This window comes from Xyrauchen texanus, chromosome 12 (assembly GCF_025860055.1).
Source record: "Xyrauchen texanus isolate HMW12.3.18 chromosome 12, RBS_HiC_50CHRs, whole genome shotgun sequence".
Classification (NCBI taxonomy): domain Eukaryota; kingdom Metazoa; phylum Chordata; class Actinopteri; order Cypriniformes; family Catostomidae; genus Xyrauchen; species Xyrauchen texanus.
Window position 1 is genome coordinate 41045069 of NC_068287.1, and position 15871 is coordinate 41060939.

At 38.9% G+C, this 15871-nt stretch overlaps 1 protein-coding gene across 1 annotated transcript in view; it reads left to right on the forward strand.

Moving 5' to 3' along the window:
* The window catches only part of LOC127653396 (glutamate receptor ionotropic, NMDA 2C-like), a 116806-nt gene that overhangs the window by 44258 nt on the left and 56677 nt on the right, over positions 1-15871 (forward strand). Inside the window, exons 4-5 of the mRNA XM_052140069.1 lie at positions 5535-6133; positions 12966-13080. Of these exons, the coding sequence (XP_051996029.1) occupies positions 5535-6133; positions 12966-13080 (714 nt within the window). The remainder of the gene's footprint in view (positions 1-5534; positions 6134-12965; positions 13081-15871) is intronic.

Below are 15871 nucleotides of genomic sequence, written 5' to 3' on the forward strand. Positions count from 1 at the left end.
TTAGTCAAATCATTTGTTTTATTTATTTCCTCAACAGCAGCAGACGAAGAAAGAGGCTGAAGTATGTATGGCAATTTTAAATATGAGACAGTTGCAATGCTTTCAACCATCTGTACACTGATTTAGCTGTTTTAAGGGCGGTAAATTATAATCTCACTTCCTCGCCAAATATTTGCTTGACATTACAAACCGTATATTACACCTGCCCATATCTCTCAAGTCTTAAAATACATTTATTTTGGAAACGTGCAGATAGGGCTATAAATAAATATTCTGTAGCAGTGATATCCAAAACAAAGCAAACATTATACTTGTTCACATAAATGTGCTCACTCATTTATTAATAAATTCAGTCAGCATCACGAAAGTCAAACAATCATGCATGCTTGTCAGTTTCTGCCTTTATAAATCACGATTTATTCCTCACTTTTGACGTAGGACCATATCCATGAAATTTAGGTTCAAATCTGATTGTACTTTATTATAAATGATTGTATTATAAATGAAGCCCCAGTACTCGTACCCTACATCTTTGCATCTCAAGTGCAATGCTCTCTCGGTTAAGCTACTGCACAATTTGACTGTTTCAAAAAATGGTCATGTTAAAATGGATAACCTTATAAGTCATGCACTATAGTAAAAATAATTTGATTTCATAAGATAGCATTGTGTGAAGAACAGGGTGAAAGTAAGTGTTTATGAACTGATAATCTGCTCATTTACTTATGTAATATAAGTAGTTATTTTAGCGACGAGCCAAGTAAAAATAAGTTTGCCAAAGTGTTGGTATAGTGTAAGTATAGACCAGTTAGGAGCTGTGAGCCATGCCCCAAAAAGATTAATAATCCATGTCAAAACCCTGTTGTATTAATACTATATTCATATTATTGCTAGATAATCAATCAGTCAAACATGAACACACACACGCACACACGCACACACGCGCACACGCGCACACGCGCACACACACACACACACACACACACACACACACACACACACGACTGGAGCACACAGGAAATTTAAATGGATTGAAAACAAGGTGCCACTTTTTTTCCTTTGTTGAACCCAATTTAACCCCTGGCTGCATCCAAATAATTTTGCTTGGAGTTCATTGACAGAATCAATAACTTAAAAACAATCAACTGACAGCTACTTGCTAATTCATACATATTTGGCTTACTGTAGTCATTCTGTCAGTGTTTCAGCCATTTAGGAAATTAGCCTCTACTGATATGGAACTAATTGAGATTGAAGTATTTAGATTGAAACAGCATTTAAGGATATATATATATATATATATATATATATATATATATATATATATATATATATAGAGGACAGACTGGACCAAATTGGTAATTATAATGATAAATATTAAAATTGGTCCTATCAAAATTTTCCAGCACTGGAAATTATTTTGTTTATGAGATTTACTGTTTGAGTTTCAGAGATTCTCTATAGTTTCATGAAAAAATGCTTATTTTGTAATGGGACCAACTTATAAATATCTAACCTATTATATTGACTTCAACAGTTGGAAAGCATTCAAGCATTGTGATTTTTGGAGCATTTAAAGGGGCCACTGAACAGGTTCCTAATGAACAAGCTTACCCTATTTCTCAAAGCTTTTGTCTGAAGGACATCATTCGGTAACATTGAAACTCCCTCTCAGGAAACAGTTCAAACTATATGAATATCCTTTCATGGTATCAGTCGGCCTTCTCGGTCAAGTTTAGGTTCAGCTCCCACATTGATCTAAATATATGAATGTTGTTTGTAGAATACACACTCAATTTAATATAAGATCAGCCACTTTTCTTATAGGAATGTTCATTTATTTATTTAGAAATATTTATTTTAACTCAAATCTGGATTACAGTGAGGCACTTACAATGTAGGTGAATGGGGCCAATCCATAAACAACAACAAAACTCACAGTTTCAAAAGTATAGCAACGAGACAAACTATATGGGTGTTAACATGATTTTAGTGTGATAAAATTGCTTACTAACCTTTTCTGTGTAAAGTTATACCCCATTTTACAACTGTATTGCCATAAAGACCTTTCTATCGGGAAGACAAGCAGGCTTGAGTGAAGTTTGAGATGCCATTTATTTGATAGATGTAAAACGGGAGGTAATGTTTGGCGTAGGCCCCGTCTGGCAGTCCGAGGGAGTTGTTCCCGGAACCGTCATGTCCTGCCGGAGATAGGAGGCAGGGGCGAGGAGCCTACCCCCCTGTGGGACAGGGCTCAACTGGTGGTGGTGGGGAGGTGGAGGTTGCAGTGTTAGCACACCGAAACAGCAATGTGATAGATTGTGAGCGGACTTATAAAGCATTGGCTTACGTGCGATTGGCTAGGAGTTATCCAGCTAATAATGTGATGATAAACACCTGCTGGTCTTCCCGCTAGAACTATGCTCCACTTCCATGTAATGTCAACAAACCTTAAAACCCTAAAATGACTCTTAAGATTACAATTTAAACAAATTTACAGCTCAAATAATACCAACGTTTTAACACAAAATTTAATATAAGTCCTTTTCTAAAATTATAAGCTTCACATTTCTGCCTTCCTTTTGTTTCATTTGCATGGACTTGATCATTGGGTCATAGCACCTGGATTATCTGGGAGAGCGTGGTCATTACCTCTTTTTGAATGGCCTTTAAACCCTCCAAAGATTGGACCGATTCACATTGTAAGTGCCTCACTGTAACCTAGATGTTTGCTTTTTTAAAGAAAAGGAGGGACAAGACAAATTTTTTTTTGTAGTAATCATTATTTTGCCACAAATGGTGTCTTTTGAGCTTAACTTGTATTGAATGTGGGATATTCCTTTAAGATTGGCCACTTAACTCACAAACATGCTAAAAATTTTACCCAGATTCTCTTAAAGGAATGTTACAAGTTCAGTGCAGGTTAAGCTCACTCAACAGCATTTGTGGCATTGATAACCACAAAAATATCAACTCGTCCTTTGTTGATAAAAACTAAAATTCACAGTTGAATCCCAAGTGAATGGGGCCAGTCCATAAAAATTAAGAAGCACACTGTTTTAAAAGTATAGCCACAAGATGTAAACATTATATGAGTTATCATGATTTTAGGGTGATAAAATTGCTTATAAACCTTATCTGTATAAAGATATATGATCCAAGACGAAATGCTGGTAAACCTTGCAATATGGTAAATGGCGTAATGCTGGTACAGCTGATTTTATCTCACCAAAATCATAACCTTTACAAGGTTTACATGTTGTGGCTATACTTTTGAAATGGTGTGTATTTGAAAATGTATGGACTGGCTTCATTCACGTGCATTGTAAGTGCCTTACTCTAACCATGATTTAGTTTTTTTAAACAATAGACCAGAAATCAGTTTGATTGAGTGTAACTTGTATTGAATGTGGAACTGTCATTTAGAGAAAGAACAGGGTTGAGGGAAACTGTAAAGTTTGAGGATAAAGGAAAAAACTAGGAAGTAGGAAATAAAACAAACATTACATCCATGACAGGATACGGTAGATGAAACCGAGAAACCACAACAACTGACCAAGGAGACCAGGGCAGGTCAGGCAGATGGCCATGAGACCTAGGAGACCAGAACAGATCAGGCGGACGGCCATGAGACCCAGGAGACAAGAGCAGATCATGCGGAAGGCCAGGAGACCCAGGATCCAGAGCAGATCAGGCGGAAGGCCAGTGGACCCAGGAGACCAGAGCAGATCAGGCGGACGGCCAGGAGACCAAGGAGAGCAGGGCAGATCAGGCGGATGGCCATGAGACCAAGGAGACCAGAGCAGATTAGGTAGACGACTAGGAGACTCAGGAGACCACCTCAGGGTAGGGACTGGATCAGGAGGCCAAGTTTGCGGCCACAGGGCTGATATAGGTTCAGGTGGCCTGTGTGGTGACCACAGACTAGAGACTGGAGCCATAGAAGGCAGAGCCGTAGGAGGCTAGATGGGTGAAGCTGTGGCAGGCTCGAGGGGTGAAGCCGTAGAAGGCGGAGCTGAGGGAGGCTCAAGGGGCGAAGCCGTAGGAGGCAGAGCCATGGAAGACTCGAGACAAAGAGTCCTGGATGACTAGGAAATTACCTCTTTGGTCGTTGGCACAGGCAGAGACTCGAGAACGACCTCTGTGGTCGTGGGTATGGGCGGAGACTCGGGAACGACCTTGTGGTCGTGAACACTGGCAGAGACTTGGTAACGACCTCTTTGGTCGTAAACACTGGCTGAGACTCGGAGATGACCTCTGTGAGCATGGGCAGAGACTTGGGTACGACCTCTGTGGTCGGGAACATGGACAGAGACTTGGAAATGACCTCTGTGGTCATGTACACAGGAAGAACCCTTTCTTCTCCATTGGAAGTTGGCAACACTGGCTCTGGGAAGGACGAGGCTGGCAATGCAGTCTCTGGGACGGGCGAGGTTGGCAATGCAGGCTCTGGGATGGGCAAGACTGTCAACGCAGGCTCTTGGATGGACAAGGTTGCCAAATCAGGCCCTGGGACAGACAAGGCTTCCAGCTCTTTAACCATGGCAGGCGTGGGCATTGGCTCGTCGGCCGTGGCAGATATGGGCTCATTGGCTGTGGGAGGGATGGTGCTGATAATTTGTGAGGTAGGGTCTTCTGGGTCTCCTGGCTGTCCGCCTGATCTGCTCTGGTCTCCTGGGTCCCCTGGCTTTCCGCTTGATCTGCTCTGGTCTCCTGGATCCCCTGGCTTTCCGCTTGATCTGCTCTGGTCTCCTGGGTCCTCTGGCCTTCCGCCTGATCAGCTCTGTTCTCCTTGGTCTCAAGGCCGTCCGCCTGATCGGAGTCTCTTTGGACAGTTGTTCGTGTACCGGTTCCTGTCATGGATGTAATGTTTGTTTTATTTACTAGTTCCTAGTTTTGATTGTTTCCAGTGTTTCCCTTGTTTTTGTACTATGATTTATTTCTTATAAAACCTCACACTGCACCTAGATCCTGCTTCCATACTTCCTTCAAATGTTACAGAAACAGTGTCACTTATAGTATGCTAGTAAAAATTCTGTTACAGGGGTGCTACGGTATATACAATGATTACTCTTATAGTTAAGTCAAAGCCAAAACATTTTTCACCTAAGCAATATTGCTTTTTAATTGCCATATGAAGAATTTTATTTTTTACCACATTTGCCATGACTCATTAATCCTGCAACGTTAAGCAATATTAAAGAACCTATTACTATTTTTTAGGCTGATTCAAGAGATGATTACAATTAAGGAATTGGACATACATACATATATATAAATATGTAATTAACAAGTAATACAAATTTAATATATTTTATTTAACAAATATCATGAAAATCAAGAGGTTTTCTTACGTTCACCCATGAATATAAATGTTTTATACTGTTTTAATTCATTTTTATATAATTCTCCTTGATGCAACTCATTTGAACAGATTTGGGTTTTTACAGCCTAAAGCTATTTAGAGACATTATATTATTATTATCGTAAGAAATTGCTGAGGTCAACCTCTCACTTTCCTCTCTTTCTTCCAGGGTGATGGCTCTACATTCCTTCAGCTGGGTTCTTCCATTGAGCAGCAGATTAATGGAATGTTTAAGATGATGGAGGAATACAACTGGGACAGTTTTGTGGTAGTAACTAGCTTGTACCCAGGCTACGATTCCTATGTGGACTACATTCGCTCCTTCATCGATACTTCCTACTTCCTTTGGGAAATGCAGGATATTTTGACATTTGACATGTCGGCTGACGGCATGAACGACCTTCGCGCCCGACGGTTACTTCAACAGATCGATGCCCAGGTGCTGCTTGTGTACTGCTCCCACGATGAGGCCCAGTATCTGTTCACCATGGCCAGGGACGTGGGTTTGGTTGGTCCAGGTTATATCTGGTTTATCCCGAGTCTTGCAGTTGGAAACCCCAATATAGCACCTCCGGAAAGCTTCCCTATTGGATTGATCAGCATAATCACAGATCGCTGGAAGATGAGCATGAGAAACAGGGTCAGGGATGGTGTTGCCATTGTGGTGAAAGGGGTAGAGAGCTTCCGAAAGCAGAGAGGGTTTGTTCCCGACGGACATATGGACTGTCAGAGTCTGGTGCGGCCATCCACCAATGAGACTCTCTACAGGTGAGTTGACCCTTCGCTAAGCTCTAACCTTCACCCCAACTGTTTTTTGCTCAGACAACCGTTACCAAATGTTGCATTGGAATTAATTGATTCTGTAGATTCTGTTCATTCCGTGAACAGTTCAATTTCCAGTAAAATGTGTTCATAAAGTGCCAACAATTGAATTGAAGCATATATAGTGGTTGAAGTCCACAAGAATTAGGGCACCAGCCGTGCACCTCTGATATACTATTTTCAATGCAAAATAATTTGGGACGCACCGGTCGTAATACTGCATTATATATAGCAGTGGTACTCAACTGGCTTTGTTTCAGGACTCAGATCTTAAATTGGACAAGTGGCAACCAAAACAGTACCAAACGTAACCTGTATTTAATAAAGCCTAGGTTATATTTCCTTTTACCTTGGATAGGTTCTTCATGAAGGCATGTCAATCAACCTGTCCATGTTGGCATCTGCCTAATTTAGCTAGCTTCTAGCAAGCGACAAATGAATTTTCTGAAAAATACTGTAGCATTCAGACAGATCCCACTGTGAATTCAGCAACAGTAGGTAGTAGTTTTTCTTATGAAATCAGACTGTGCTTACCAGAATTCGAATCACTGCACCTAGTGGCCGAAGATGGAAGTGTTGCTAAATGTATGTGCATGTGACACCATTCAACCACAGAGTGGCGCCAAATGTGAGTTGTAAATTATGTAATACAGTCCACAGGAATGCATAGTTTATTAACTTTATGCCCCAAACCTCAACCCTAAACGTAACTGTCAGTTGAGAAATGTTTTTATTTTAGAGCGAAAATGCAACCTCCAAATTTCGTTCACCATTGTTCATGTGAAGAAGATTACTTCCTAGGTCCCATGGGGCCATAACCTGTGTCTCAGAGGTTGCTTGTGCAACGTGCTTTTAGTAATGTAAGCGGGAAATGTCAATAATTTTAAAAAGTAAAAGAATGTAAAACTACTACAGTAACAAACAAAAAAAAAAACTTTAATTTAACGGCTAAAAATTATAGTATACGGTAAAAAAAATTATAATATATTTAACAAGAGAATGCATGCAATGTTGCTGTAAAATGTTGTTTTTATTTTTTAGATGTAAAAATTAGAATTTTACCGTATAATTAACAGTAAAAATGTATGTTATGTTTAACAAGAGAATACTTACACAAAATGTTGTTCCTTGTTTTAAGTCGCATTGGATAAAAGCGACTGCTAAATGACAATGTAAATGTACATGTATTCTTTTTTGTCATCATGTGGCCTTTTTGTAATAATACAGTGAATATCAATACATTTTAATGTGAAAAGTAGACTTTAATAGTTCCAGAAGTTAAGTATATTTAGTTTATATCATTTAATAATATAAATGGTAGTGACCTGTAAAATATACAGGCAAACACATTGCATCCTGTTATGCCTTAAACGTGGTCCCTGTATTTCTTTTATTTTTTGGAAAATATCTGGCAACCACAGCTTCCTGTATAGTATCTTACATTTAACAGATTTTTTAACATTGTATTCACGCTTGAATTGATGTGAAAATATCTGATGGGGGATGAAAAGGGTTGATTTCAGGGTACATGACCTTTCGAAAGCAACATGCTGATTTTCTGTGCGATCAGTGTTTTCTCTTCACTCAAGTTGATAAGCCTCTTTACTGTCCTATCCTGTGTCATCATTATATGGCCTCTTCCGATAGTAAGCAAACTAGGAGGCAGCCATGGTATGGAAGCGATTTTGAAGAACAAATCAAAAGCAAAGGAGGGTATTGATAAAATGCAAGTGTACAAATGCTGCCTTGCTGTGAAATCTACGGTAGGTTAACAAAAAGTCCCAAGAACCTCTAGATTTATCTGACCCAACAGAATCGCAAAAGCAAAATTAAGGAGGATTGATATAAAGTGACAGAAAAGCTTTAACTTAAGCCAATAGTTTTCTGTAATGTGCCAAAAACCGAGGTGCTCACTTTGCCACACACTGCCCAGTCGGTGCCGTACTGATTTAGATGCAGAGATCAGAAGCGAAGATATAGTGTGTGATGTGCCCTCTCTTGCCAGGGCTGCTCGAAAGAGCAATATGGTGCCATCTGTGTAAGGGAATACAACAAATCCTATTTGGTCAGAAAATGATTTAATCTTTCAAAGGGAGTTTTGCAGGGCTGAGGTGGAAAGAGGTGCTCTGTGTTTTGGTGCAGTCCAAGGTCATTGGGTTGTAAATTGTACACGGGATATGTGCGTGCGTGCACTGTATACCATTATTAAAGGGATAGTTCACCCAAAAATGACAATTCTGTCATTATTACCATCATATCGTTCAAACACATATTTGTATTTTTCCATGGAATTTTTATGAACTGTCCCTGTATGAAAATAATCTGCATGAAAATTATCCAATAACAAATATTCTGTCATCATTTACTCACCTTCATGCCATCCCAGATGTGCATGACTTTCTTTCTCCTGCAGAACACAAATTAAGGTTTTTAGAAGAATATTTCAGCTCTGTTGGTCCATACAATGCAAGTGAATGGTGACCAGAACTTTGAAGCTCCAAAAATCACATAAAGGCAGCATAATAGTAACCCATAAGTATCCAGCGGTTAAATTAATATATTGAGAAGTGATATGATAGGTTTGGGTGAGAAACAGATCAATATTTTTGTATTTTTTGACTAAATCTCCATATGTACTTTCACATTATTCTTCTTTTGTTTTTGGCAATTTGCCTTCTTTATGCATATTGCCACCTACAGGGCAGAGAGGATAATTTATAGTAAAGAAAAACTTAAATATTGATCTGAGTTGTATGGATTACTTGTATGCTGTCTTTTTGTGCTTTTTGGAACTTCAAAGTTCTAGCCACCATTAACTTGCATTGTGAGGACCTACAGAGCTGAAATATTCTTCTAAAAATCTTCATTTGTTTTCAGCAGAAGCAAGAAAGTTATACACATTTGGGATGGCATTAGGATGAATAAATAATTTTTTGGGGTGAACTAACCATTTAATAGCACACCAATGTCCAAAAACATAATTTTCTCACCTAATATACAAACATCCTCAAGCTTGACGTTACTGTTTTTTTAATGGCTCACCATGTTGATTTTTTCTCGGTGAAGAAATGCCTTGACCAATAAAATATGAGTTTTGATCACGTGTTAGAGGGGGGTTAGTCTCTTTAGTCTTTAATCGATCAGTTATGGGCATAAAGATGTAATGCAATAGTCGTTAATGTGGGCCACGTTTAATTAAGTCTGATTTTAATGTGCTTTTAAAGTCATTTTACCTGTTAATGAGAATACAGCAGATTACCAGATTACGCAAATGTTTTTTTACACCGATGACACTCAGTCGTACCCATAATACTCAGGGGCATTTATCACCTCCGTTGGAACGTATTGTGTGTGTAAATGTGTATAGAAGGGTTAGATGAAACAAAGCTGTCCAATATCCATCCCACATTGAAATTATAATGCATGCAATTATCTGATTTAAGTGATGCAATGTCCAGTTTTTAAAGGTAAACCAGACCTTGAAAGCACTAATTGAATTTGTAATGTTAATATATTCCACTTGATCTGGGATGCTTTGAAAATTGTGCATTTGATGATGAAAATAGCATTATTTTTAAGGTTTTACCTTGTATTAAGAAGTGTAAATTGCACTTTTCTTGACATATGTAACGTATATGACTAAGAAGCTGTCCTGAAACTATGTATAAAGTTTAAAACCAAAAATAGAAGACACAAAAAATGTGTAATCATTAAACATGCTAAAAAGCCAAAGCCAACAATTTCAAAGCCAAAATCATCAATTCCATCTCAATGGAGACAGCCGATACAAACAAACCACAAAGTCAAAAATCTGCCACGAGTACAAAGAAAACGGTAATGAGCTGGAGAGTTAACAAGGTAACAAGTTTTAAAACTTAATTTAAAAGTGAATTGTGCAGGCCTAATTTCCGCACCAGTAATGGCACTAAATCAGTTTTACTTGAGCTGTTAGCATTTCCATTCATCTCAATGGCATCTTGCTCAGCTGGCTAATCCAATAATTACTCTAACAATCCAATAATTACAAGGATGGTTGTGAAACTCTGAGAGGCCAGGAGACTATGTGGTTATTATGGAGTTATGGGTATTTGCTACTGTAGGTGGTTTTTATAGTCCCATGTGAAAAGAGCCCAAGTTTCTATGACATTCTTATCCTTAAATATAGCCTTTATTAAAAGTTTATGGGATTTAGGCAAAATAATATCAAGTAAAATTGCTTAGAAAAGTGTTATGAACACCTCTCCTATACAAGCCGCACAATTTTAGGCGTCATATTCCTGGCGAAATTAACACTAGAGACCAGAGATGTTCACGAGTCTTTCATCTGAAGTCTGAGTCAAGTCTGGAGGCACAAAATGTTTCATCTTTTACGAATGAATTAAACAAAACTTGTTTGTATACAAGTAAATTCCAGAGGGTGAGCTATCTTTAAAAATCACTTAATTTAGGATTTAATCCTACCTACGGTGTGTGACCTCTTTTTGATGAAATTTAGCCAGTTTCATCATCTTCAGCTGATGTTTGATTCCACTGAAAGAATTTCTTGTGACGTTTCACTGTCCAGCTCAGTAGTTGGCGGTAATGCAGCATAAACTGGATTGCCAACCGGCAATATACACTCACCTAAAGGATTATTAGGAACACCTGTTCAATTTCTCATTAATGCAATTATCTAATCAACCAATCACATGGCAGTTGCTTCAATGCATTTAGGGGTGTGGTCCTGGTCAAGACAATCTCCTGAACTCCAAACTGAATGTCAGAATGGGAAAGAAAGGTGATTTAAGCAATTTTGAGCGTGGCATGGTTGTTGGTGCCAGACGGGCCGGTCTGAGTATTTCACAATCTGCTCAGTTACTGGGATTTTCACACACAACCATTTCTAGGGTTTACAAAGAATGGTGTGAAAAGGAAAAACATCCAGTATCACGGCAGTCCTGTGGGCTGAAAATGCCTTGTTGATGCTAGAGGTCAGAGGAGAATGGGCCGACTGATTCAAGCGGATAGAAGAGCAACTTTGCCTGAAATAACCACTCGTTACAACCGAGGTATGCAGCAAAGCATTTGTGAAGCCACAACACGCACAACCTTGAGGCGGATGGGCTACAACAGCAGAAGACCCCACCGGGTACCACTCATCTCCACTACAAATAGGAAAAAGAGGCTACAATTTGCAAGAGCTCACCAAAATTGGACAGTTGAAGACTGGAAAAATGTTGCCTGGTCTGATGAGTCTCGATTTCTGTTGAGACATTCAGATGGTAGAGTCAGAATTTGGCGTAAACAGAATGAGAACATGGATCCATCATGCCTTGTTACCACTGTGCAGGCTGGTGGTGGTGGTGTAATGGTGTGGGGGATGTTTTCTTGGCACACTTTAGGCCCCTTAGTGCCAATTGGGCATCGTTTAAATGCCACGGCCTACCTGAGCATTGTTTCTGACCATGTCCATCCCTTTATGGCCACCATGTACCCATCCTCTGATGGCTACTTCCAGCAGGATAATGCACCATGTCACAAAGCTCGAATCATTTCAAATTGGTTTCTTGAACATGACAATGAGTTCACTGTACTAAAATGGCCCCCACAGTCACCAGATCTCAACCCAATAGAGCATCTTTGGGATGTGGTGGAACGGGAGCTTCGTGCCCTGGATGTGCATCCCACAAATCTCCATCAACTGCAAGATGCTATCCTATCAATATGGGCCAACATTTCTAAAGAATGCTTTCAGAACCTTTTTGAATCAATGCCACGTAGAATTAAGGCAGTTCTGAAGGCGAAAGGGGGTCAAACACAGTATTAGTATGGTGTTCCTTATAATCCTTTAGGTGAGTGTACATCACCTAAAGGAAACGTTAAGGTAGGAACAAAAATTGACCGGTAGATTGAGAGCTTTGCCTTCCGGCTCAGCTCTCTTTTCGTGACAACGGTGCGATAGAGCGAGTGCAATACCGCCCCCGCTGCCCCGATTCTCCGGCCAACCTCCCGCTCCATTGTCCCCTCACTCGTGAACAAGACCCCGAGGTACTTGAACTCCTTTACTTGTGGCAATACCTCCTTCCCTACCTGGAGATGCACTCCATCGGTTCCTGTTGAGAACCATGGCCTCTAACCATGGCGTTTAACTAATATTACATAAATAAACTGCAATGGTGATGTCAGAGTTGTTGTTGTGTTTAGTCTACAGCTGTTGTATTGCATTGTCAGTGCTGTCTTGTTCAGTACACAACGATACTAAATTAGCCGGATAGCTAGCTAACGGCTAGCAGCTACCGAGCCTGATTGGTTTCCATGACTGCAGGGCAGCCTGACAATACTTCCTAACAGTCTGATTTCATGTCAGTGATTCATTTAGCTAGTTGTGTGTATTACTTTGCTGAACTGTTTGCGTTTTTAGTGACACATACCTGTTTCGATCAGCTTACTCTAGCTGTAGAACATAGGCTACATATCGAAAATGAGTTTTTTTTAATAGTTAAGGTTAAAAGACTCGAGCCATTTTAAAAACATTCACGAGTCCTCTGTGTCGAGTCAAGTCTGAAGTCATTTTAGTTCAAGACTGAGTCTGAAGTCTATTAAAATGTGGCTCGAGTGCGAATCGAGTCCGAGTCTTTAAATCGAGTCCCCTTCTCTGCTAGAGATGCTACAACAACTGTGCGTTTTATTCACTTTCACAAAGATCACTATGGTACTATGGCTCTTTATGACTTTATAAACACTTATTTTTCACTCCTGCATGATTAGACACTGAGCTCCTCTTTGACTCTTTTTACAGGCATTTGCTGAATGTGTCTTGGGAGAACACAGATTTTTCCTTCAACAGTGATGGATATCTGGTCAACCCTTCCATGATCATCATCACTTTGGACCGTGGGAGACAGTGGGATAAGGTAAGATCATCAGTTCTGTCATTATTTGCTCACCCTTATGTTGTTATAAAAACATATGACTTTCGGATTTCCATGGAACACAAAAGTAGATGTTAAGAATGAACGTTAGCTTTAGTCACCATTCACTTTCGCTGCATCTTTTTTTCCAAACAATGTAATTGAATGGTGACTGACAGAAGCATTACTGAAGTCATTCTGTGTAACATCTACTTTTGTGATTGAAAGTCATTTGGGTTTGAAACGAGATGAAGGAGAGTAAACTGTGACAGGATTTTCACGTTTGGGTGAACGATACCTTCAAAAGGCTTCATTTCCAATGGCAAAGGCACGATACAGTATATTTCTCAATATTTCAATGCATTGCCTTCAGGCCAGTCAGAATGTCATTGATAAATAGCACACACACCTTAGTGTTATTAGGGCAAAAAGTGGCAGCACTCGTTTCAAATTTATGTTCAGAAATATTCATTTTTTTATGTACATTTTATGAAATTGGAAATCGGCTCTCTATTAAACCTTGATGTTTTTTTTATCAGTGCTGGATGACATCTGGTTTTATGACCAAAATATCCTCAGACGACTGTGTTTTTAAAGTGGTCAACCTGAATCATTGCACAACCAATTCATACACCAGCGATAACAGGCAACACAAATGTAAAACTAGTACACATCACCATATCAAGTAGTTTTTCCAAAAATCACTTCTGTTCATTTGGTATTTATGTATATAGTTTAAATAGCTTTTTTGAATAACAAAAAACACTGTCCCCAATACTATTGTCATTACCATCATGCCAAGCATTTAAAGCATTTTAGAGAACAACTGAGATTCTTCTAAAACGTTTCTACTGTATTTTAACTGTCATGGAAATGAAGAGTGACAGGGGCACGCATCTCTAATAGGGTATCAGAATAAGAGTTTAAAGATCAGAAAGGCATTCATTTAAAGTCCTTGCATCATCTAAAAGTAGATTTATGTGTCATTACCAAACAGATTGCTTGTTAACTTGTTGGTTAGTAATACTTGGCTAATCTAATATTTTCTCCTATCTGAAACAATGTCATAGGGTTAAAGACATACCTTAAGGTAAATGTCCTTTTATTCTGGTCGCAAAGTATATCGTGTTTGAAAATATATATTTCTTTTTTCTTTATATTGGTGGAGCAACATAATTGGCAGGAAAAAATATATAAATGGAAGGTTGTTTTGATTGAAATGTATTTCTTACAAAAAAGGTGCGAGGGGACTTTTTACCCCACGCACACTTGGGGTAAATGGCTCCCACATGTAGTGTAAATATAGGGGCAATAGTTATTAGGGGAAGATTTGTCAAGCTATGCAAAATACTTTTGAGACAGCAAGATGCTTTGAGTTACAAATGAAGATAATAGTTATTCAAAATAAGCTCTTCAGAAAAGGCCACACGATTTCCTGTTAATTCCAAACACATTTGGCATTTTATATCATCTCAAGTGTTCTATTTACAATTTAAGCACCATTGTGATTAGATCAGTCAATGTGAGCCCACTTTAAACATTCTTCAACAGATCTATTCGCCCTACTTAAGAAAAACTTTTATAGGGGCCTTTAGCCTCTGCAAATGGAGGGGCTTTTTCCCCAAATATTATCCTTTGACTATTTGGTCATTTTTTTAAGAATCTTTTGATTTAATGACCTTAAACAAAACTGAAAATGACAAATAAGTATTTTGTCTCTAAACTAAATATGATAATTTCAGGGATTCTCATTGGCTACATACATTTGCAACACTGTTATTAAATTAGATATAAACAAGTTAATAAATATTAGATCAAATTAACTCAAAATTAACCTTTGGACATTGCATGCAATGACCTCGATGGATTAGGAACATTTTGCCATGGTGTTTAGTAAAGTGCTATGGTATTTTTTGTTGCTATTTAGTGTTTTGTGAGAAAATAAATTAAAAGAGCCTTTTACCCTGATGGGACTTTAGCCCCGTTTTCCCTACACAAGGCCTTGATCACTTTTTAATTCCAGGTCATTCCAGATAAAACATTACAACAAAAGTTTCATTTTTCAAGCATAGCTAAACATGCTCCTAATTGACAAATCACCCTCATGCAAATGTGTAAAAAGTGATATTGCAAATACTTCCACACAACGCCAACACTGTTTACATTGCCAACAGGAAAGAGGCCAAACAGATTGTTTCAATTTGTTCAGGACTCAAAAACTGCCTCCAACAATCTTTAAGTAATTACTCGCTATTGATGTCTTCTTAAGGCCTAGGACTATGTTCATATTGGGTGTGGCATCTTGCCTAAACACCCTGGCAGAGGTCATGCTTTCTGCTCCGGGCGGAGTAAAGTTATATCAGGAGCAGAGACTGATGCAATAGATAGCCGAGAAAGAGGAAGCCATGAAGTATAGAACAAAGTTCCAAATGAGATGTCGACCATTTGTATTTCAACTGAGGGTGACAAAATCAACACAATCCTTAAACTTATGCACTGGTGTAATCAAATGAGTTTTGCCATTTAAAAGGCAGAATATCATGACAATGCAATTCTGTCACTTTCCACAGTGATTAGTATGGAGCCCCTTGGAGGAAAGTGCAGGATTTTTTCTGAAATCATTTTGTGCACCCTTGCAATAATTTTTGCATTCCCTCGCAATAGTTTGCGTGCCCTCGCAATAGTGTGCGTTCCCTTGCAGCAAGTTTTGTGTTCCCTCGTAATAGTTTCCATTCCCTCTCAATAAGTTTTGCCTTACCTCGTAATAAGTTTTGTGTTCCCTCTTAATAGTTTG